General features: G+C 35.2%; 1 protein-coding gene across 3 annotated transcripts in view; it reads left to right on the plus strand.

The window, feature by feature from the left end:
* The window catches only part of ITGB8 (integrin subunit beta 8), an 81,309-nt gene extending 60,522 nt beyond the window's left edge, over positions 1–20,787 (plus strand). Inside the window, exons 8-15 of one of the 3 annotated variants that reach the window (XM_045564451.1) lie at positions 1,019–1,108; positions 4,731–4,865; positions 7,275–7,680; positions 10,111–10,336; positions 11,207–11,313; positions 15,021–15,184; positions 15,271–15,380; positions 15,467–20,787. In XM_045564451.1, coding sequence (XP_045420407.1) covers positions 1,019–1,108; positions 4,731–4,865; positions 7,275–7,680; positions 10,111–10,336; positions 11,207–11,313; positions 15,021–15,184; positions 15,271–15,380; positions 15,467–15,644 — 1,416 coding nt within the window. In that variant the 3' untranslated portion in view covers positions 15,645–20,787. Of the gene's footprint in view, positions 1–1,018; positions 1,109–4,730; positions 4,866–7,274; positions 7,681–10,110; positions 10,337–11,206; positions 11,314–15,020; positions 15,185–15,270 lie in introns of all 3 variants that reach the window. The other 2 variants (XM_045564452.1, XM_045564453.1) reach the window with 2 other exon arrangements.
* Positions 20,788–22,077: the final 1,290 nt, after the last annotated feature.

Genomic DNA, 22,077 nt, shown 5'->3' on the forward strand with positions numbered 1-22,077 from the left:
TCAAAGATGGAACTATGTGTCCTAGCGATTTAGGTTCTCCAAAGTGGTATACAATAAATGCTCAACAAAAGTTTGATATATGAATTTTAAAAATCTATAAGTGATACATTTTCCCTAAAACCTGAGATACCAAATTATTAGTGTCTCAGCAGTGGCTGGCATACAACAGGATCTTAATGATACTTGTGAATAGAAAAATGTGTGAACAAATGGATTTCAAGACTTTTGGTAATCTGATTCTTTATAAATATTCCCCCTTCACTCTAGTCAGACTGATTTCTTCTCTGTTAATTGCTTTGTCTACAACTCAGTTAGACCTTTAATCCTTGGCTCATTCTCATTTTCTCCCCAGAAATACCTAGAGTCTTATCCATAATTATTAAGCACCATTCATCATGAACACCTTCTCCATGAAGCTTCTAGTTGTGACTATGATTTTTCCCCTAGTCTGGCCCAGCATGCTTTAAAGGTCATTCCATGCAGCAGGAGTTCTATAAAATATTTGTATATGTTATGTGAGAATAAAATTTGGTAACTAAAGAGTATTGGGAAATGTTGCATTAAATAATGTTAAATCATTTGCAAATTACAGGCCTACTCTCTGGACCTTTTAATTTTCAAATGTGCCTTTTGAGTCTCTAAGTGGAAGAAACCATATGCAAAACTTCCCAAACCTCTTTGCCTTCAGAACTCTTGTCATGTTTTAAATCTCTGGGGGCTATGTTCCATGGAAGATATTTTAGGAGATACTGATCTATATTTTGATTAGATTTTTAGGTCATCATGTACAGTGATTCAAGATGCACAAACACACATACACATACACATGCTACCATTTTGGGGGTATATGTTCTGAATGCCGTACTAGGTTACTTTTATTTTTCTTATGTCTTATATTTTTTTCATTTGTGTAATGGCCCATCTTCTACTGATAACTACAAAAATGTTTAATATTTGTTGATTAGGAAACCCTTGCCTACCATTGTCATTATTTAAATGCTACTGATATGTTTTATAGGACCTTCTACCCCTTTTGCCAGGCACCATTGCTGGTGAAATAGAATCAAAGGCTGCAAATCTCAATAATTTGGTAGTAGAAGCCTATCAGGTATGTATATATTACACATAATTTTTGTTAACCCCATTTCTGTGGCAAGGTACAAACTAGTGCCATATCATCTTGAGAGGAGGGGTAGAAGGAACATGAGATTAGGAATTAGAAACCTGGAGTTTAGCTGGCTCTACCACTAAATAGCCTTGATACCTTGGGAAAGTCACTTCAGCTTTCTGTGCATCACTTTTCTCTTTGACAATAAACTAAGATTGGGCTAGAGGGCTATCTAAATTTCCTTCCAAATCCAATGCTGAGCAAATCATCAAATCATAGCTATATAGTATACTTTATTACCAAGAAATTTCATAATTTCATATGTCATAAAGGTAAAGAAAGAAATGCACAGTTATTTAGAACAATTATTTCCCAGGGAAAATGAACTGTCTGGGATAGAAAGATTACTAAGATGCCTCTATTGGGGTCTCACTTGATTGTTTCAGCCAATTATTTTAGCAGTTTTATCAAAACAGTTTGATTAAAAGAACCATCATAGTGGATATGTGATTTTATTGAACTGGCTGTCTTTATTCATCAGTCCTGTAAAGAGTAAATGCTTAGGCCAGGCGCAGTGGCTCACACCTGTAATGCTAGCATTCTGGAAGGCCGAGGCCGGAGGATTGCTTGAGGTTGGGAGTTCGAGACCAGTCTCAGCAAGAGTGAGACCTGTCTCTAATAAAAATAGAAAGAAATTATTGGGGCAACTAAAAATAGAAAAAATTAGCCAAGCGTGATGGTGCATGCCTATAGTCCCAGCTACTCAGGAGGCTGAGGCAGGAGGATCGCTTGAGCCCAGGAGTTTGAGGTTGCTGCGAGCTAGGTTGATGTCACAGCACTCTAGCCTGGGCAACAGAGTGAGACTCTGTCTCAAAAAAAAAAAAAAAAAAAAAAGAGTAAATGCCTAAATCCAAGGAATGTAAGGAAACATCTGCTCTCTCAACCCGGGTCATTCCTGGATATGATAATCTCTGTTTAGGTGTTGCAATAGTAATGATTGTTACTTCCATACCACTAAGATCCATCACTTTCCATACATGACCTCATTTAATCCTCACACCTGACCTATAAGGCAGGTGTGAGTGCTCCCATTATATATTTGTAGAAACCGAGGCTCAGAGAAGTGAACAAATTAACCAAAGATTGTACAGCTAATAAGCAGCAGAAGCAGGATCAGAATCCAGGTGTTCCTCCACTCTAGGCCCCAGGTGCTTCCTCCTGTTTGATGCCACCACCTGTTTTTCATTTGGTACGTGGTGTCAAAAGAGATGCTTTATTCTTCCTAGAATTTATGGGCCAATTATAAGGTCTCACTTTCCCAAATTCTCTGACTCCCTTCCTGACATGTAGAGTTTAATAGTGTAAGCTGTAGCCATAGCATTGTGGAAAACCTCAGGCTTCTTCTCTTGTAATTTTCTCAAGGCCGCACCTGCCTTAAACTTGGGCATAAAAGGGAAAGGCAGGAAGTAGACACAGGATATCAAATGAACTTGTTTAAACTTTCTTCTTTTAAAAGAAAAAGAAATCTTACTAGATTTTTTTTTTTTGCAGAGGATTTTTTTCTATGTTTGAATAGTACGTTGAATAAAATAAGGAAGAACATCTTAAATGACATCTCTTTCTCGCTGTTACAAAAGAACATTAGGACTAGCCGAGCTTCTTAGCAAAGAAAATCAAACATGTTTACAATTCATTCCCATGAGGAGTTTGTTCCTGAGAATAATCAAAATAAGAAAGGAGCTTATACTGTTAGGAGTCACTCTGCATTTTTATAGGATGAACCCATTAATTACTCCAAAGAAGGTATATGAGTTAACATATTTTTATCTGTGGGTCAATCAGACTGCACCAAAGACAAAGGAGACAACCGCATTTGGTTTCAAGTTCTTTATTTGCCTAGGATAGGTATCGATGCCTTAGACCATTGTAGTTCTGATTAACCTTAAACAGTGGAAAAATAATAGCAAATCCAACAAAAACTTATTTTGGCTAACTACTCTCCTTAAGTTGGGATTCTGTTATTATTTTATATATGTCTGTATTTTCAAAATTCTTCTGAAATTTCATTTTATCTTCACAGTCCAACAGAAACAATTCACAATTCATTAAAGAATTATACATCAGGAAAAAAACAGGTTCTGCCTCTGTACCTATTAGATATTAAAAGGGAAGCATAAGATTATGTCCTGAGCTTAATCTCTAAATCCCCCAAATCGGGCAGAATTTTAGAGATTTGTATTCACACTCTGCTTGAAAAACATTGACCTAATTAGCTTAAGGTCTTAAGAGAAGTAAAATTTCAGGACAAGCTGAGAATGTTCATTGTGCTAGGCATTTCCTTATGATTTGTCAGAAGGTTGCAAATCAGCATCATCTGCATACCACTGGACATTTCTATTGGTTTGCTAAAATTATTCATTTAATAGTTGCAATGTATGAGCTCTCTAGCAGACAAAAAATGTGGCTGACATAGTCTCACCTAATGCAAATATTTACACTGAGGAATTTGAGGGAAGTATCTTGTTCTAAAGAGATACTACCAGAATTCCATGATCAATTATCGGTCATTAGGTGCATTTTTTTTAATCAATTGTACCATTGAAGAAGAATAATTACTCAAGTAAAAAATTAGAAGCCACTGGAAATTATTTTTCTTCTTCATACCCTGCTACTCACTCTCTTTCCTGAGGTACATAATTCACTTTTTCCCTTTCTTTTGTTTACAACTATAAACTAAGGATTTTTGCATGTAGTAAACTCTCAGCTGTATGGACAAAATGTATACATATCTGAAGTGTATATTTAAGGTAGCCAGGTCCTTTGGACCTCAGAGATTGTGATGGAAGAAATTAGTATGTGTCTGTTACATGAGAAACATTAAATAAATGTTTATTGAATGAGTGTATAAATGGGTGAATAAATGAATAAATGATTTTCTGCTAATAAGAGGCCCTATTCTGGTGTTAGAGATTGGAGCAAACTTGTCTGACACAAGCAAGTCCCAGGGACTTGGCAAAAATCCTAGGGCCTTCTTAGGAGAACTTTATAGGACCATATGTTTCAGGTAATTCTTGTGCCTACAGTATAGAAATGACTTCCCCAAAATGTACCTTTCGACTCTGTATGCATAAGGCATTTTAGCTTTCATAATAGTCACAAGCGTTTGAAACTAAATTATTTCTTCAGCAGCTGAATATGTGAGAAGCATGTTCCACATTTGTTAGGCTGGCAAGATTTACCCTTTGTGATGATATATGTATTTTCAATGTTTTATTTAAACTTGATCATAAAATATAAGTATTACTAGATTAAAAAATGACTACTTTGGTAACAGCCTGAGTGAGAAATATATTTAAGTCATCAAAATGCGCAGTCATGGAAATATGTGAAAAAAACAGAACAATTTAAAGGCAGATAATCTAATCATTCAGTGTTTCTTATCTATTTCAAATATAATTGGGTCATTAGGTGGAAGCACTGTTTTTATTCATCCTTTTATAGAGGCAGACTTTTTGATGTAGTTAAAACTTAGATCTATAATGATTTAATAAGCTTGACTCTACTGTGTTGCTTAGAGTTGAAACTACTATAGTATGTAATTCAAAAAATGATGTCTCTGCAGAAACTCATTTCCGAAGTGAAAGTTCAGGTGGAAAACCAGGTACAAGGCGTCCATGTTAACATTACCGCCATCTGTCCAGATGGGGCCAGAAAACCAGGCACACAGGGATGTGGAAACGTGACGAGCAATGATGAAGTATGTGGGTGTGCATTTTTCCCCTTTTAAATCAACTAAGTTGTTTGACATGCTTTCTCACAGAAAAATCAAATCATTCCGGAAAACTTTGCTTTCTATCGATTCCAAGAATCTTACTTATATTTCAAAGTAACTCTCACTGTGGCTTCGTAAAGTTGCTACTTGTTGTAACCCAACTGATTATTCTCAAAAACTCTCAAGTTAAAATAAATAAAAAATGTATATTATATTAAACACTTACTTAATAATAGTAACTTTAAACTTAGGCATCACCACCAGGATAGAATAGCAAATCACATCTTCTCAGATAAATAGTATCTATACTTATGATAATGATAATGGTTTTTTGGTTTCAAATCTACAAATTCTTAGAGTAAATGTGAAATTGAAAGTAATAAGTCATGGAAAAGAATGGGAGTGATGGAACAGTTGATAAAGGCTAAGAATTTCAAAACCTTTCACTGTGTGATTGCCCCCGTAATACTCCTAATGATCTAGGACAAAGGAGGGAAATTTGATAGGAACATTGGGGAAGGAGAAGTGACATTTTCTGAAAAGGCATGAGATGTAAAGCAGAGAGATCCAGATTATAGCAGCATCAGGAAGCAGGACTAGAGACAGGGACTCTCCAAGGATCAGCACGGTACAGAGTAACACACACATATGCGCTTCAGGGAATTCTTGTAGGGGGAAGTGATTTACAGGGAGTCATTTACCTCTCGAGGCATCAGTTGCCTCATTTTTAAATGAATGACTTGGACTAGAAGATTTCTAATCCCTCTTCCTTTCACCTCTAAGTTTTTATGATAATTAATTATTTAATGTCATGCTATAGAGAAAAATAAAAATAGTTATTGAGATAGAAAATTCTAAGATCAAATAAAAGAGAAACTTTCTTTCTCTTTAGTTAGAATATATATGTATTCCTCTTGGGAATTTTAGAATCCATGGGTAGTATAATTGTTCCTACAAGCTGTACATTTTAAACTAATTATTGGAAGTTTCTAATTCTGTAGTTTCCTCTATAATCACTCCTTGGATTTTGTTCAAAAGACATCATTTACCAGTTTGCAAAGTACACATTTGATTTCCCTTAAATACAGAGAAAACTTTTTACTAGCAAAAGATAGCGCCAAGTCACTTTCTGAAAAATGGTTACCCTCTTAGGAGTGGTTCTTTCCTTCAAATTCTCAATTTCGAAAGAATGGTTTTTCTTGCTTTTTATATTTTTTCTTTTTCTTTGCCTAACTTCTTTTTTCCCATCACTTTCAACTAGATAGTACAAATAGTTTGACTCTCAGGAATAGTCATATGACCTCTTAATTATATAAATCCCAAGTTTTGCTCTACTGCTAGCATTAGCAGTGACCACATTATCTTACACATCTGTTAATCCTTAACATTCTTAAAAATAATGACAGTTCAAGTATAATACCAACTATATTGATTTTATATTATGAGGCTAATTCCTAATGCATATATAAACCTAAATTTAGATCTTTTATATCATTACATGTATATATATTCCAACCAAAAAGCCCAGCACAATTATTTTTAAATTGTAATGCATCTCAGTACAATATGAAAGAAAAATATATATATACCATCCTATTTGCCAAAGAACCTAAAGATGGTAAGGAGAATCAATGAATAAAAATAAACATGTTAAATGAGTCATGTTGTTCAAAAAGAAGAAATAGAGAAAAAGAAAAAGTTTTGAGAAGAAAACTCTGTAGGTTTATGGGGAAAAGCAATTCCTGCCAGTTAGTTCTGGGCTAACTTCTCCCGTTGAGATAAATATATGATCCTGTATTGAAATCTTAACTGAGAATGGGAGTCCTGAACCTTTTTCCCTTGAGTAACATCAGATAAAGCCTCATGTTTTCTTCCGTTGACACCTGTATAAACTAACGTTTAATTCTGAAACTTTACTTGGGCTCCTACAAAATAGGAACAAAATAAAAACTTTTCATTTGAACATCTCATCTCAGGGTTTTAAACCAGTAGAGAAAAGCCCTTTACTTTGGTTTATTTGATATATCACATATTCAAGAACCCCACATTTTAAGGACTGAATACAGGAAATGGTTTATTCTTTCTCAAATTTGCTAAGAAATTAATAATCTAGGTGGAGTAGATGCTTGAAATAGGCCTGAACCCAGGTCTATTTAATGGTGCAGTGTAGACAGTTAGCAGTACTTGCACCCTTTAACTCCCCGGCTCATTAATTAGGAAGTAAACATTTAAAAGGAGACATTGCATACACATATGAAAGAGGTTGCATATTAAATCATCATTAATTTCTCTAAGATGGGTTATTATTGATTCAAATATTATTGACAGATATAATATTGGTAATAAAAATAGTCAAGGTATATAAATGTATTTCCTTTTTCCTCCTAAATTTAGGTTCTTTTCAATGTAACAGTTACAATGAAAAAATGTGATGTCACAGGAGGAAAAAACTATGCAATAATCAAACCTATCGGTTTCAATGAAACCACTAAAATTCGTATACACAAAAACTGCAGCTGTCAGTGTGAGGACAACAGCAGACCTAAAGGAAAGTACGTGGATGAAACTTTTCTAGATTCCAAGTGTTCCCAGTGTGATGAGAATCAATGTCATTTTGAAGAAGATGAACTTTCTTCTGAGAGCTGCAAGTCACACAAAGACCAACCTGTTTGCAGTGGTCGAGGAGTCTGTATTTGTGGTAAATGTGTATGTCACAAAATTAAGCTTGGAAAAGTGTATGGAAAATACTGTGAAAAAGATGACTTTTCTTGTCCGTATCACCATGGAAGCCTGTGTGCTGGTAAGTATAAATATATGCAGTTTTTACTAATCACTATTACACTAGCATATATGTTAAAATATCTTCAAATCACATCTTTATAAATTAACAACACTGAATCCTAATTTTGTATTCAAAGTTTCATAATCTATGAAACTACTAATAGGGAATGAAAACAGATTTATAGCACATGATTTTAATATTTGTATTTTAACTTATACAGAAAATGTTTCAAAATAAAAAACTAAAATTAATTGTTATGCATGTATATTCCTTGATCTTGGAAAGAAATATACCAGGAAAGGAAATTACTGATGGTGCCTGATACATTTTCTAGAAGAATCAGAGTATTCTTCTAGAAGGATCTGATTCATTCTGGTAAAACTCCCTCCAGCTTGCCCAGAGGGCTTTATTCCTGTCAGGATGATGAGACGTGAGCCATAAAAGTATTCTTTTCATTCACTGGAAAATTCTTAATGCATTATTATAGATGGTATTACAAGTTTGCAGTAACTTAAACCTCTCCGGTTTATTTTTGGAACACCACCAGCAACAAAATTGACAAAGGACAGCATTTTTCAAGAAAATACTGGTTTACTAAGTAATCTAAAAGATTTATCCTTGAGGCCACATACAGGCCAAACTGAAAAATTGAAATGAATTAAAATAAAAATACCAAGATTACTTTGGCTAATTTAGTTTGCTGCCACCTAGAGGTTAGATTTCAGAAAATCTGTTCAACATTTGAAAATTTAAACAAAATATTGTTTTTAAATTAATTAAATAAACTACCTGTCATTTGAGTTCTGTGATAATTTTTCTTTGACAATGTGCTAGATTCACTTATTGTGAGAACACCTTTTGTTATATTTGTATGTTATAAATAAATATTTGTTAAATTATTGAAGAATGGAAATATTTCATTGCCTTAAGCATATGGAAAGTAACAACCCTATAAAAAATGTTCTGTTCTTGTGTAAGCTAAGAGTTTGGCCTGTATCAACCGAGTATGTGATGGCAAATTGCCTTTTTATTCTATTACATGCATAAGATATTTTATATTCCAACTATTCGGCAGTAATTGAAATTATAGCTGACTTTAGAATGAACAAGCAGTTGTCTGCTATATTTTTCAGAGAAGAGAAATATTATTTTACAGGGAAAAGAAAGAATTTTCTGAGTTCATATTATAAAGCTGTCGTAGTTCTGCCAAAGAAGTTTCAAATACATCAAATATTTGTTGCAAGTTTCTGTTTGCAGTGAAAAAAAACAAAAATCAATGTACTGGCCCTTCTGTGTGACTGTGACCCACAGGCAATTGAGAATCTGCTTTGAATTCTTTGTGTATAAATATGGGCTGTGGGCTGACATGCATTCTCTCCACCAGTCTCCTTGGGAGTAGAAGCGCATGTTCACGAGTCACCTGGCTGGGACTCAGCACACAGCCTGCCTAGCGGAGCAGGGTCTGGCAGGCATTTGTTTGGCCTGGACCTCATTAGCTTTGCACTTAGCAAACTGAGCTGATCCTACAGTAGACTCTATGGAACAGTTACTCTGTTCTCAGCAAGAAAAGAAGGGAGAGAGGGTATGAGGAAAGGAAAGGAGAGAGGGAAGAAAGGAAGGAAGGGATGCAAGGAGGAAAGAAGGAAGGAAAGAGTAAAATGTACCCCCTCTTGAAGATTTCTAGTTCACATTGGCATATTAAATATTGGACACTTTCTGCAGTCTAAAATTCATTTAATTGTATATAGCCAGTATTTCCTCAACTTATTTATCTGCATAGGTGCACACACACACACATACACACACACACACACACACACACCATCATCCTTTCTTTTTTTCATTTACCACCTACAAACAGCTCACAGCATGAAGTAGAACATGCCCCGCTAGCCTAGTAAATAATGTACTGAGGATGTGAAAAGGTTAGTTCCACTTCTCGGGAGATCTTGTCTTTAAACATGGTACCAGCAGCTCTGAAGCACTAGATTTACCTCGCAGTCCTTCAAAGTTACCCCAGGCCTTTAGCAATAACGAAAGACTGAGAGAATAGATTTTGGAAGCCATGAATCAAATAACCCTTATTTTTCTGATTTCAAGTCAGAAAGTTATCATTACTTCAGCCTTTGGAGCATCTTTATATTTGTGTGTTTTTAATTTAAAACTGAATGTACCGTGACATTCACGTAGCCACCAAAGCAGGGGCGCCCTTCACACTTGTTAGCACGAGATATTGGCGTGGGGAGATTATCTACAAAAGAACAGCTTCAGAAATAGACACTCCTAAGTTCTGGCATTGTTTACATCAGACAAATAGAAAATGATGCTGTTTCCATTCACTCATCTGTCAGTGTGTTTCCGTGGAGATGAGAGGGACATCCACGCTTGGAAACTCTTCACAGAGTCAGTGGTCCCAATAATTTACATCCTGGGGTGTCTTTGTTGCAGGACATGGAGAGTGTGAAGCGGGCAGGTGCCAATGCTTCAGTGGCTGGGAAGGGGACCGGTGCCAGTGCCCGTCAGCGTCAGCCCAGCACTGTGTCAACTCAAAGGGCCAAGTGTGCAGCGGAAGAGGCACATGTGTGTGTGGCAGGTGTGAGTGCACTGACCCCAGGAGCATCGGCCGCTTCTGTGAACACTGCCCCACCTGCCACACAGCCTGCAACGAAAACTGGTAGGAGTCCTCCGTCTCCAGACATGCATACAGTGGTCCTTCGCGATAGCTGCTTCTGTCCTTTTCTGTTCTGCTTTCCTTAATCTTAAAAGTTACCAGATATATTGTTGCCATCATGCTGAAAAAGAATTAAATAAGATATTTTAGGAATTGTTAATAGTAGACTTGGATTCCAGTCTTTGGCCACGAGATAGCTATGGAAGCATCAGGATAAATCTGGACATTCATTATCTTAGCTTTTTGAAAATAGAGGCTGCCTGCTATCCAGTTTGTTATTGGTATTAGTGTGATCTAGGACAAGTTGTTAAAATTCTCTGTGCTTCAGTTTCCTGATATCAAAAGTGAGGATAATAATAATAACAGTAATACCCTATTATAGTTCTGTGAAAGAATTAAATGAAGTGATTCATGTAAAAAAAACACCTTTGTACTTGGTGCATGGTAATCACAGAATAAATATTAGCTGTTATTACTATCTTTTATTTTTAATGTTTTAATGATAAAGAAAGATGGTGACTATAAAGCACTCTGGAAACAAGTGATATATAAATGAAAAGTGATATGTTAAAAGAAAGTGATATTATTGTCTTGTGCCAAATTAATTTTCAGTAACAATTTGAGATCTGCTCAAACAATTTTAAAACATTCACTTTCCCAGATCAGTAGATTAAGTTTTTTAGAATTATGTATGGTGATTTATTTCAATCATTTGGAAGCAATATTTCAACATAGTGATGGAGTTATTTCAAATAAACCTAATCAAGATTTGAACTGTCTGGTGATTATTTCTTCATTTTATTTTTTGCAGAAAATATTACAGTCTACTCTCTTTTTAAAAAATAAATGTTTTCACTTCTGTTCCCCTTCCAGGAATTGTGCGCAATGCCTTCACCCTCACAATCTGTCTCAAGCTGTCCTTGATCAGTGTAAAACATCATGTGCTCTCACAGAACAGCATTATGTGGACCAAACATCAGGTAAACCAAAGCACAGTAATCAAAGCACTGAAGAGTATTCACAGAGGATTGTGTTCTCCAAAATGGCCCATAATTAACCATGCTAAAGAAAGTACTAATGGTTTCATTTTTTTAATTATGAAACATTGCTTTATTTTTTAGTACAGCTTTACTAAAGTATCATTTATATACAAAAACTGCACGTATTAACATGCACAGTTTAATGAGTTTGTGATTCAGTTTTTTAAATCTCCCAGAGATGTTACTCTTAACCAATCGAGCAACAGAGTAGGCTTGCCATGATGTGGTTGAGTGGTTAGGTTTCTCATCTCATCTGCACATAAATTTCTGTGTTGTGTTCCTCCGTGGAAGAACATCCAATAAATTATCCAGAGAGGCCTCAGTGAGCCAAAAGTGTGAGTTCCCCATGTAGATTCATTTCAATAAGAGATAAGGTCTGTGAAGCCATCATTTTCCCTCATAACTCAAACTTGCTTCTAGTTGTGAACTTTGTCGTGTCTAATCAACATTTACTTTCATGTTTCAGGTGAAGCCAAAAATTTCTAAAATTATGCTTTTGCAAAATACATGACTTCAAAAGGGCCATTCCTTCCCGGTACTTTTCATTCTGATATAAATATCGTTTGGGGGTGAATGATTATAAATGTGGCACAATGGAAAGGGTATGGTACTTTTAGTCTGAAGGCCTAGGCCTAAGGCGTGTCCCTTAACATTATTAGTTAGGAAATATCAGCCTTCCTACAAAATTTCCCTGAGCCTCAGTTTCTCCATCTGTAAAATGGAGATTAACATCAACCTTAAAGAGTTGACATTAAATGAGCCAGTGAACATGAACGAAGTATCTAAAGCAAAATATGACACAGAAATGGGAGAAACATGTGAGAGCTATACTCAAAGATTATTACTTTTTTTTTTTCCAGAGAAAGGTCTCGCTCTGCTACACAGGCTGGAATGCAGTGGTGCTATCATAGCTCACTACAACCTCAAACTTATGGGCTTTTGTGATCCTCCCACCTCAGCCTCCCAAGTAGCTGAGACTACAGGTGTGCCCCACTGCACCTGGCTAATATTTTTATTATTATTTTTTGTAGAGATGGGGTCTGGCTGTACTGCCCAGGCTAACCTCGAACTCCTGGCCTCAAACAATCCTCTCACCTTGGCCTCCCAAAGTGCTGGGACTACAAGTGGAAGCCACTGTGCCTCGCCCTCAAATATTATTTTTATTTTATTTATTTATTTATTTATTTTGAGAGACAGGGTCTTGCTTTGTCATCCAGGCCAGAGTATACTGGCCAATCATAGCTCATTGTAACTTCAAACTCCTGGGCTTAAGCGATTCTCCTGTCTCAGCCTCCTGAGTAAATGGGACTACAGGGGCACCAGCATATCTGGCTAATGGTTTTATTTTTTTGTACAGCTGAGGTCTCATTGTGTTGTCCAGGTTGGTCTTGAACACCTGGCCTCAAAGGATCCTCCCACCTCAGCCTCCCAAAGTTCAAAGATTATTTTTAAAGTTTATGGGAACACAAAATCCCAGAACCCTACTTCATACAGGTGTAAGGTGTGGGACTGCACATGCATTAGTAATTAAGCTTGAAATTATGTCTTCATTGAAAACATTCCTATTGCTACTATTATTTCAAATCTCTCCTCCAACCTATAAGGAAAATTTTGGCTCTTACAGAGAATGTACAGAATAATAAACTTTGTGTGGAGTTTGTTTCCTCTTTCCCTTGCATCCACACCGAGTTTAGCCTGTAACAAATTTGGCTCTGAAAAGAGCCCATGTGCTACCAGCTGGGGCTACAGCAATCACTCCAGAAAGCCAAGTGGCTTTTCTAATGAATATCAACATGTCATTTATTATGTTAAGTAAATACTACTTTGACTTAAGTGTTCTGACAAAAAGTTAAAGCTCCTTAGGAAAAGCCCTGGCCTGACCTGAACTAAGAAAGGCATGAGCCAGGGGTGAACATTTTACCATCATAACAACATTTAAAAATGCACGCAGATTTGAGTCCTGAAAATGCCCTCTATCCTAACCTATTAGAAATATTTCTAAAATGCATCAGTAGCTAGGGGGCTCCCCTCCCCTTCACAACCATTGTGCAAGGCCAGGGAAAGGGCATTCGTTAGGCACTTCTATTATCTAGCCACTCAATCACACTTAAATGCTGTTCTTTAGTCTCTCTGGCTACACTTTTACCAGGCAAGAAGCCAGTGAGTGGGTCAAACCACATGCCCCCTCTAAGGATCTGCCTTAGCTGCAGATTGAGTAGTCCTAAATCAGCCAAGGGAAATGACAGTGTGTCAAGACAAAGGGCATGTGTGACATGAGCCTGAAGGTCATCGTGGAAGACCCCAAGAACACCACCTTTGAAACAGAGCATTCTGGATTCTCCCTCTGAGAGACCTGCAATGACTGGAGACTTTCACTGACATTTGGTGTTTTCACTCCAATTTATAGTCCTGGGGTCTGCCTTTGACCTTTCTTTCAAGGTACCTTCTCACTGACCAAAAGAAAGTTGGGCTTGATTAAGTCTTCCCACTTGGAGAGGAGCTCTTGCTCTCCATCACTGAGTTCTTGCCTTATTCAAGAGCATACTTGGTCATCACTGGTAATTCAGAAACAAATCCCCCATAATTGGGTGATGCACAATTCTAAGCCTTGGCAGGTGTCCTCTAGTGGCCCTCTCAGGGAGACCTTAGACATTCGGGTGAGGTCCCCAAAGTCTGGAGAATGGGCAGAGGAACACATGCCTCTTTAGGCCAGGAAGTAATTTTATGAATCCAGGCAGCTAGTGAGTTCTGTGGAATACTTGCCTGTTGTGCAACCATGTTCCTCTTACATTAGGTAATACCACTGGCAACAACAGTGCCTGCAGGCTTTCCAACGAGAGTTTGGCAAGGGTCTGGTGCTAAAATGGAGATCTAGCATGTCCCTCCTCTTAACATGGCATTTTTTTTTTCCAGCTGGTAATTATTTGTTCTTAGAAAAAAACACAGCAAGTTTTTAGAGACAAATAGAATAGATTTTGTTAACAGGTACGTAAAAAGTTAATTAATGAAAAGTAAGGAAAGAGATTTTCGTATTGTCCCAAACTGGACACTCCTATTTCCTGGAGAAGCCATGTGTAATAATATTGAAAACTTGCATTACAATTTCAGGGGAAATATTTGTTTATCTATTAGAGTAGTATTGATTTTAGCTTCTGCAGATGTTTACTTTATTTTCCATTATTGATGTGCAACAAATGATAACAAGAGAAACATATGTTAATGTCCAGAGTTGTTAAATATTTTAAATCCTATTTTCCACTTGGTGATCAACAGTTCACACCACAAAAACTGTCTCTCTCTCTCTCTCTCTGTCAAGGAGAAAATTATGTTTGATTAAGGAATATATTCCAATTAATACAATTAAAAAATCAAGCTGCAAAGAAAGAAATAATATTATTAAATGCTTTAATTATTGCTATTCTCCAAAGGAGAGTTTTCTGTTGAAAATATTGTAATAATAAATATGCAATAAAAATTAGAGAGTTTAATTTTTTGAGTCAACGGTGATTTCAGTCCCCTGTTTTGAAAATGTAGATTGCAAATATCTCTGGTCCTGCTAATTAAAATGTGAACATCATTTAATTAATAGATCCCTTTGATTGACTCATTCTAATTTTTAATGCATGTATTTCTTTGCTTCATTACAGAATGTTTCTCTAGCCCAAGCTACTTGAGAATATTTTTCATCATATTCATAGTTACATTCTTGATTGGGTTGCTTAAAGTCCTCATCATTAGACAGGTGATACTACAATGGAATAGTAATAAAATTAAGTCCTCCTCAGATTACAGAGTGTCAGCCTCAAAAAAGGTGAGTGAAGTCTAAAATAGAATTACTATCAGTGTGTTATTGTCTAGTAGGCCCTTAATTAATAATAATATTTCTTTTCCATCCAGGATAAGTTGATTCTGCAAAGTGTTTGCACAAGAGCAGTAACCTACCGACGTGAGAAACCTGAAGAAATAAAAATAGATATCAGCAAATTAAATGCTCATGAAACTTTCAGGTGCAACTTCTAAAAAAGATCTTAAAATACTTTATGGGAAACTGGATTTTTTTAAATAATTGCTCCTAAAATTATAATTTTAAAAGTCACAGGAGGAGACAAATTGCTCAAGATCATGCCAGTTGCTGGTTGCGTGCTCGAATGAAGACCGACAAGCATCCTCATCATCATGTGACTCACATAGCTGCTGAATTTTTCAGAGAAAAATGTGTCTTACTACTGTTGGAGACTAGTGTCATTGTAGCACTTTACTGTAATATATAACTTATTTAGATCAGCATAGAATGTAGATCATCTGAAGAGCACTGATTACACTTTACAGGTACCTGCCATCCCTACGCTTCCCAGAGAGAGACAATGCTGTGAGATAGTTTGGCATTGTGTCACTACAAGGGTACAATAATCCCTGCACCGAACATGTGGATGAGAAAAATAATTCAGCAGTTATATACTAATGTTGCCAAACACTTCAACCATTGGTAGTTGAATAGACAAGAACAGCTAGATGAATAAATGGTTAGTGTTTCACTCCTTCAAGAGGTGAACAGATAGAACCGTAATTAAGGATACTGCTTTTGAAACTATGTAGTTTTATGCATGTGTGTTTACATGTTTTCTTTTTTTTACAAGGTGGAAACTAATTCCAGCATTCTCTCCTCTTTGCCTTTATATTTTGTTTTTCTTCCTTACAGGACACATTTATGTATGTCGCAGATGACTGGATTAAATAAGTGCTAAATTACTACTGCCATAAAAACCTAATAATACAATGTCACTTTATTAGAATACTAGTTTTCAAAGCTGAATGTTAATAAGGGACACTGTAAAGTATCATCACAACCTGAATAGCTTCATCATTGGCAGATGTCAAGTTTTGTATCTTCTTACCTGGTAAACTGGAGGGATCTTTTGGCCATTTCATTTGTCTAATTATTGATTCACAAGATATTTAGAAACTCTGCCTCAAGCAAAGTACCATGCTGTTGGATAAGTTTTTTTTTTCTTAAGATTTTAATTCCAAATAGATATCAGCATTTTTCAAATGAAAAGCTACATTATATTTGCCCTTCAATGTAGCCTAAGGACATCTTTCCCTGAATCACCCCAACCCTACTCACCAGAATTCATAAAACTATAAAACAGGAAGAGGGTAGGTGATATCTTAGAAATAAGCTAATTCTTCCTTTTAGTGAGTCAGGGAACTGAGGCTCAGAATGTTTAAATGAGTTCTTAAAACACACCCAAGTGACAAAGTGGCAGCATTAGAAAAGAGCTTTCATCTTCTCCTTTCCGGGCCAGTGTTCATTGCACATGTCATGCTACCTCTTGAATCTTTAAAATATTCAATTGGCAAATATTTTTAAATGTCATTTTCTGATATCTTAACTATATGGGCATGAGAAAATTTCAAAGCAAAGTAAAAAAGAGTAATTCAAACTAAATTATTCCTAACTGACTTCCAGTCTTTCTTGCTAATCAGCTTCTAAGAGACTACAGCAAGGCCCAACCACAGGGGAATCACTTCACACCATATGTAACCTGTATGAACAGTGTCCCCTGGAGTTGTTCAGTGCTCAACTCAAGATCTCGATATAGGGGCCATGAGCTCCATATTCCCCAATGGAAACGTCTTCATAATTACCATCTCTGTACGGACTTAGTCTGATTGCATTGGCCAGTGGTCCAACAGTCCTGTGTGCAGTGCAGAGTTTTGCGTATGATAACAAAAAAAAAAATTATTTAAAATATTTTCTTATAATTAACTTCCCAGATTTACTATTTTCCAGCACTTGGGTTAAAGAATAGATACTTGCATTTTGATGAAGACTAACTTTCATCCTGTATTCTACCCGAAAGAAAATTAAAAAACCTCTAGTAAGTTGTTCTGGAAGCCAACACAGTAGCTCCGTTAGATGTCCTCGACATGCAAGTAATTATGATGCTAACTTGAACTAGCTTTCCCTCCCCAAAGGAGAAATTGACATAATTCAGTATTGTGACTCACATGTGTCAGAAACCTTTGATCACTAAGAATTGTGTAAAAACTGTATTTTGTAGCCTGTCACACATAGCATCCTTTTTAACAAAGCAAATACATGGATGCTTCACAAACCCCCAAAAGGAAAATGTAGCTAGAAGATATCGATTAATGAAAATGCTGACAATTTTAAAAATGAACGTTATGGTGTTTATAAACAATAACTTAATTTTTGGAATTAATTACCCGAACAACATAACAAAATTAAATCCTTAAAAATCAAGAGTTTTTATGTTTTATACCCTCACTAGTTTGCACTAATTTTATAGTGGACCAAGGCTGTTATCACAGGAAGGGACAAACTTCCTTGTAGGCAATTCAGTGCTGATGATGATTGTGATTATGCTTGTGATGTCTCGTGCTTTCCATTTTTTACTTAAAAAGCTAATTCTTTAAGATTTTAGGCTTATATTTTACTTGAATAATTGATTTTTCCTGTGTCATGGTTTGTGAGAAGAGAATTAATATTTGACTAGTTAGAATTAATTAAAAGGTAAGGAAAAACAGGGTATTCTTAGATTAAATAGTTTATGTAAATAGAGCCTATTTTCAACTAATATGGCCACAGGAGCCTTTTGAGATGCATTGGTATTAAACACAATTAATGAATTTTAAACTGTTAACAAAATTAAGAACTTGAACAACACTTTGGTAAAGCAGCATTTTTGTGCCCTAAAGTATATAATGATTTAAAAATGTGCCACACATACACTACAGCATAACTGTATGCATTTTATTTCTCTGGGGACACCTTTACACTGCAGTGCACATGTATTTATAAGCATTTGATATATTTTTGGAAATTTTCTAATATTTATTAAGCCATAGACGTTCTCTGGAAGATTTGAAAATTCACTAAAAATTTGATTATGTCCTAATTGTTCAGTTTAGCTTTAGTTTATAAGAATAACGAAAAAAATCTAAGGTTAAACAGAATAGATAGCTCTGGAGGCAAATTTTTCAAAACTCAAAATCAAAATCAGTGGATGCATCATATGCAACATTTAACCAAAGAATAAATCCCAATTGTATTTTTAATATTTACATAATCTCCAGTGAAGATATTCTTATGTATGACAATAGGCATCCATGAGACACTGAAATATGTATGAAAAATTTTCTCCATGGGTTTATATTTCTCCTGGTACCTGGTAGAATAAATTACACTCAAAGATTTTTCTTCCTTTCCTTATACCTGTTTTTTCCATTCACTTTTCCCAAAAGATTGCCTTAAAGCTTCAAGCTCAATGCCTAATTGTGGAAAATAGCTGAATTTAATGGTATAATGAAGTTCTTCATTTCCAAACATGTCTGATTGATTTTAAAGCTTATTTGAATCTATGCTTCTGAACAAAGACTGTCCCATTAAAAACAAAGAATTTTAAATTTTCAAAACTATTTGAACTTCTTTCCATTTTAAAAGATTTGTGATATATACATTTTCATAAAACTATCAAGTGACACAATTATTTGGGAGCTCAATCATGTGCATATTGTATTCTGTTTTGTTTACTCTCAATATTTAATTTATGACTATCTTTATTTATATGGACATTAAGAAGTCCATTTCATGCAATGCAAATTGAGATGTATTTTCAAAGAAATATAGAACTAGCATTCTTTCAGATAATGACCCTTTTATGTATCCTCTATAGCAAATTTATTATGTGTAACTGATTATACATATCCATATTTATATTTTATTGATTCTGAGACACCACCTTTTCAGTTTAACATCTCTGAAATTGTGATATATATTGCAATTGTTTGCATCTTAGTTGCAGTGTTTAAAATTATGCTTGAATAAATATTACACTAACTCAACTTCAAATGTTCGTGGGCATAGTAGGGGCATTCCATTTCTTATAAATATTTGAGAACCCATTTATGATAACATGAAGCCAATTTTCAGAACAACTGAATCACATACAACTCAATATGGAGCCTATAACTGATTATTAGCTCAGATTTTCTGCACATCTTTAGGTTACAAAAGCTCTTTCAGGCTCCTGCTTATACTTTATGCTAGTGGCTACAATTTCAGCAAACCCTAACTTAACTTATAAGAATGGGAGGGTTTCTTGCAGTTTTGTTAACAAATTTTTATTCTTTCTATTCCTTTCTAAGAGATCATCTCACTTTTAAACAATTAACTGGAAAAAAATATTACATAAAACCATCATAATTAGATTTTACAACACTTATATGTCTTATGTTCAATGGCAAGAAAAAAATTTGATCAAACCAATTAGTGCTATGGAAAACAGCTTTCCTCCTGGGTCCTCCTACTTCTTTACTCTTCTTTTATCATTTCTATTCTTTTGACTTTTTTCTTGGCTCTGATCAATTTACCTTCAAGCCCATGTACTGACTGTTGTAAACTGCATATTTAACTTATTTGAATTATATGAAACAATTGTTCAGCTATTTGGGCAGCTGTTAATGGAATACCTGAAAATAATAACACTACTCTTTTATCTACCTGGAATATTTTTAAGCATAAAATTTATCTTTGTAAGCTAACTCTATTAATCAGGTTCCTAGACTCTACAGCCTACTTCAATTAAAATTGTGTAATACAACAATATAAAAAAAACACTGCTATCATCAAGGATGGAAAATGTGTGATTTGTGTAAAGAACTTCTACCAACTTTACATTGTCCCACAGATAAATGTGATTTTGATAAAAATTCTACAAAATGACAAGTATGGTACATGGTACATAGATTTTATTAAGAATATTTGAGTGTAAAGTATTTTAATTCTAAATTATAAGAAAATATAAATTTGCACATATTAATATAGAAATTCATTTTGTGTATATTTAACATAGCTTTAAAACTATTTTACATTCACTAGCTACTTCATTATGGTTTTATAAACCTTTGCAAAAAAAATTTAGAAATGTTTTTAAATTATCAGTAACATAATCTTATTTTGTTTCACTTAACATGTACTGCCTTTGTAAAAAGAAATTTAATATAAAATATATTTTTAAATTAAAATATTTGAACATAAAATAGCTCTAAGAAAGAAACAAATTCTCAATGAACATGTTTCTATTATTTCTGGCTTTGAAAATATACATAAAGTTAAATTGCCTTAAATGATACAGAAGATTGGAGAATATGATAATTTCACATACTATACTATGAACCTGTTCATCTAACTCTGATTGACTACTAACTTCTGTTTTATGTATTTATTAAAAAGCTGACACTGTAGTTTGTTGTGAGATGTTTATTTTTCTAACAGAGCTTATAACAGTAAGGACAAGGCATTTAATTAATGCACCATTCTGTCTAAAAGTAGATGTTAATATGAGATTTTTCTGTTTTAAAATAAAAATGTAAAAGTCTAAGAATACACAGAATGCTTCTTTATTTACCACATGCAACATGGCCCTCAAAGCTGCCAGACCACAGTACATTGCCACATGAGAAAATGTAATGACATTCATACACTGTCGTTGGCAGATGACATTACATAATTCCAAAAAGCTACTACTTCCAGAAAATTGTAGGGCTTATGATAAAGAGGTGAGGTCATCCTAATTGCCCTCTTCCGTTTTGATAGTTGTTTGCAGTAGAAACAGAAGGAATATCCTAATGACAAAAACTGAAAACATGAGCTAAATGTTAAAACAGAAGTTTGCTACCCGCCATGGACTACTGCCATCACCTTGGTGCAAGCGTAACATATTGCTAAACTTCAATTGCACATTCTCAAGAATCATACTTAATTGAAATGTATAGAATACCTATGTATAGGGATTTTCCTTTATTTCCCTATGGGAGAGAATAAAGCTGAAGGTGGGGGATACATTCAAAATTAAATGAAACGTGGACAGATTCTCTGTCCTAAAGGAGCTTTTAATAATTTGAAGGAAAAGACATGTGTAACACACCTTTCCAATGGAAGGTTGGTGCTGGAGAGACCAGACAGAAACTGTCAGCAGGTCTCACAAGATCTTTCTTTTTGAGAACTCATCTCAGTCGTGTTTGGACTGCAGTCTTTCAGGCTGACTTTGTTATGAACGTTATTTGACCCCATTCTTCCCTTCTCCCTTCAGTGATAGGACCCACTGCCTGAGTTTTAGCAGAGCACACGGTTGAGACTGACATTCTCAGACTGCTTTGCAGCTAATCGTGGTTATAGGACTAAATGTTGGTCAGTGGGATGAGGAAGGAAGTGATATGTGTAAGCCTAGGTCTCACTTCCTCTTTCTCCCTTTTTGTTGTCTGGGACAACTGGAGCAAAGGAAGCCCTGTGCTGAAATTAACGCAGTTTCCTCTTACCCATTGACTGTTCACCTTAAGACTGGTTCCTGGTAGAGAAACAATCTTAGCTAAACCACTGCACTTGATTTTATAACACATAATCTGTACAAGTAGCTGCATGCACTGCAGGACTCATACCCAGACCCGTTTTTCTTTCTGTAAGTGACTAATCATATGTATGTGAGGATAGATTTTACCAGTTTTACTATGAGAGGTTAACCTTTGTCCCCATGCCCTACAAAGCATATGCAATAAATAAAGGTTGAGGAGCTGATATATGTGTACAAATACTACACAGGAGAAAATGAACAGGCCTTAAAAATGACAAACAAAATGCAAAGTGCCCTCAGATGCCAGAGTTAGGAGAATAGGGGCAAG

The sequence above is a fragment of the Lemur catta genome, chromosome 11 (genome assembly GCF_020740605.2).
Source record: "Lemur catta isolate mLemCat1 chromosome 11, mLemCat1.pri, whole genome shotgun sequence".
Taxonomy (NCBI): Eukaryota; Metazoa; Chordata; class Mammalia; order Primates; family Lemuridae; genus Lemur; species Lemur catta.